The sequence below is a fragment of the Octopus bimaculoides genome, chromosome 8, assembly GCF_001194135.2.
Source record: "Octopus bimaculoides isolate UCB-OBI-ISO-001 chromosome 8, ASM119413v2, whole genome shotgun sequence".
Classification (NCBI taxonomy): domain Eukaryota; kingdom Metazoa; phylum Mollusca; class Cephalopoda; order Octopoda; family Octopodidae; genus Octopus; species Octopus bimaculoides.
The window spans coordinates 5,998,192-6,000,717 of record NC_068988.1 but is presented as its reverse complement, the minus strand read 5'-3'; the positions used below and the strand labels follow the sequence as shown (position 1 = coordinate 6,000,717).

The following is a 2,526-nucleotide window of genomic DNA, read 5'->3' as shown; positions in this document are numbered from 1 at the left end:
TATATGTACGTATGTATTTGTATATATAAGTATGTATGTATGCATTATGTATGTGTGTGTGTGTGACAGAGAGAGCCTCACTGTCAATAAGACTTTCAGTGCATTTCCGTACCCCTGAGGCTTGCTTTTTAATGGAAACTTATTTCTAGACTTAGTTCTCAACTGTAGAAGCTTTCTAAGAACTAAAACTGGCTAAGTGACACAAATGAAGGACAGAATCAAAAGGCCTTAATTATTTGACACTTAAAATCATTAGAATTATTTTGTGATTCCCTATTTATTCTTTTATATATATTTGGTGTGTTAATAAGAATCTATTCAGAAAATTCTCAAAGATCTTCTCTTGTGCCTCCTCAATGTCAGAAGCTATTGTTTGTTGTTGTTGAGTTTCCAGGTTAACTCTTGTACAGCAGACGTAGCATTCAAAGGTATTTTATTGGTTGCCATTCTGTTTTTTGTGTGTGTGTGTGTGTGTGTATGTGTGGATTAGTGGAGGCGCAATGGCCCAGTGGTTAGGGCAGCGGACACGCGGTCATAAGATCGCGGTTTCGATTCCCAGACCGGGCGTTGTGAGTGTTTATTGAGCGAAAACACCTAAAGCTTCACGAGGCTCCGGCAGGGGGGGGGGGTGAACCCTGCTATACTCTTTCACCACGACTTTCTCTCACTCTTTCTTCATCGCCTTTAGTCGAACAAATCGATCCGAGGACCTATTCTTTGTAAGTCTAGTACTTATTTTATCGGTCCGTTTTGCCGAACCGCTAGATTACTGGGACGTAAGTACACTAACATCGATTGTCAAGCGACGGTGCGTGTGTGTGGAGACAAACACAGACACACAAGCATATACATATATACATACGACGGGCTTCTTTCAGTTTCTGTCAACCAAATTCACTCGCAAGGCTTTGATCGACCCGAGGTTATAGTAGAAGACACTTGCCCAATGTGACACAAAGTGGGACTGAACCCGGAACCATGTGGTTAGGAAGCAAACTCCTTACCACACAGTCATTCCCAATTTTATTTCAACCATCAGCGTAACTTTATATATGACTTAGAACGAATAAAACAAGGGCTTTACTACATTTCTGAAAGGATCAACGTATGAAAAGAATTTGTGCAGGCAAAGGGTTAAGGTAACAGGGTGTAATTTGGCTGCTGTTTTTAGCTAGTAGGTTATCATTTTGAGGCCGCCTCTGATATCTGAGCAAAATTGTTTATTTGACAAAAATCTTAAAGTAGTAAATTGCGTAAACAGATTACATTTTAACATTTAGTTAGAGATAATTTTATCTGTTATTAGATAACAAATACAAGCTATATAAAGGCCAAAGTATAGAAAATAAGTTAAACAGCGTCAGCTAGTCTGCTAAATCAACATCTATCACAGCTCAGTATTTCAATAAATTGTGAAATATTTACTTTAGAATTAAACAAGCAGTTCTCTTATTGAAACCAATTTAGCTGTTTTTCAATTACGATTCGCAGTGATGTTTGTTTGATTCCCTATTTCCAGTAGGTTACGCATCTCCTCTGAATATATTTAATATTCTCCATGCTGGACCATTGAAATCTACAAGTTTTTTTTTCATTCTGCCTCTGTTTATTTTCTCTTATTCTTTTCTGCTGAAGAGCGCAGGCTCGAAACGTAAAACACTTTTTCATTTTTCCCGAGCGTAAAAAAGATACACTTGCTTGTTGTTCATACACCTGTCTTCGTCTATTGTTTTTCTATAATTTTCAACTACTCTGAATATAGCGAGCTAATCTGAACATAATTTTCAACATTACAGAAACCTTCCATGTAATAATCCATAACTTTTATGGCCTTAAAATTCATAACAAAATACTTTGCGTAAAAACCTTTTCAATAAAATTTTTCAATTCGAATAAATTAATGAATGATCCTCTACGTGGAACTAATTAATATTTTAAGTTGAACTGCTAATTTTGAAATGAAATCTTCTGGTTAACACATTCGATACTCCTTCGGCCCAACACCAGCTTAAATATTTTACAATTGGTTTTTATATAACAGATCGATACAAACTAGGTAGAGTTTGTTTAAAGAATATTACAACTGTTATTTTTCGTTGGGACCGAGGTCGATGCTGATAAGGCATACCTTTGAGCAAGAACACACCAACAAATTTAGACGGTCTGTATTAAGAAATGATATTTACCGTTGTTCCCCGCGAGCGACAAGTAATCGACCGTCTTAACACAGCCACTTCACTGTAAAGATTGTCTTGCTTTATTTTAGCAAAAGCCTCTCTATAACGAATTCACAAGGTAAGGACTTTGTTTTCAACCACATGGCTGCGGGTTCAGTCCCACTGCGTAGCACCTTGGGCAAATCTCTTCTACTATAGCCTCGAGCCGACTAACGCCTTGTGAGTGGATTGGGCATACAGAAACATACATACATATATATTATATTATATAATTATATATATATATATATATATATATATACATATATTTATAATACATACATACATACATACAAATACACACACATAT

At 36.3% G+C, this 2,526-nt stretch overlaps 1 protein-coding gene across 1 annotated transcript in view; it reads right to left on the bottom strand.

Annotated features, from left to right (window-relative positions):
• LOC106871605 (delta-type opioid receptor) overlaps positions 1–2,526 on the bottom strand; it is a 129,951-nt gene that overhangs the window by 9,585 nt on the left and 117,840 nt on the right. Inside the window, exon 6 of the mRNA XM_052969893.1 lies at positions 1,854–1,866. Coding sequence (XP_052825853.1) covers positions 1,854–1,866 — 13 coding nt within the window. The remainder of the gene's footprint in view (positions 1–1,853; positions 1,867–2,526) is intronic.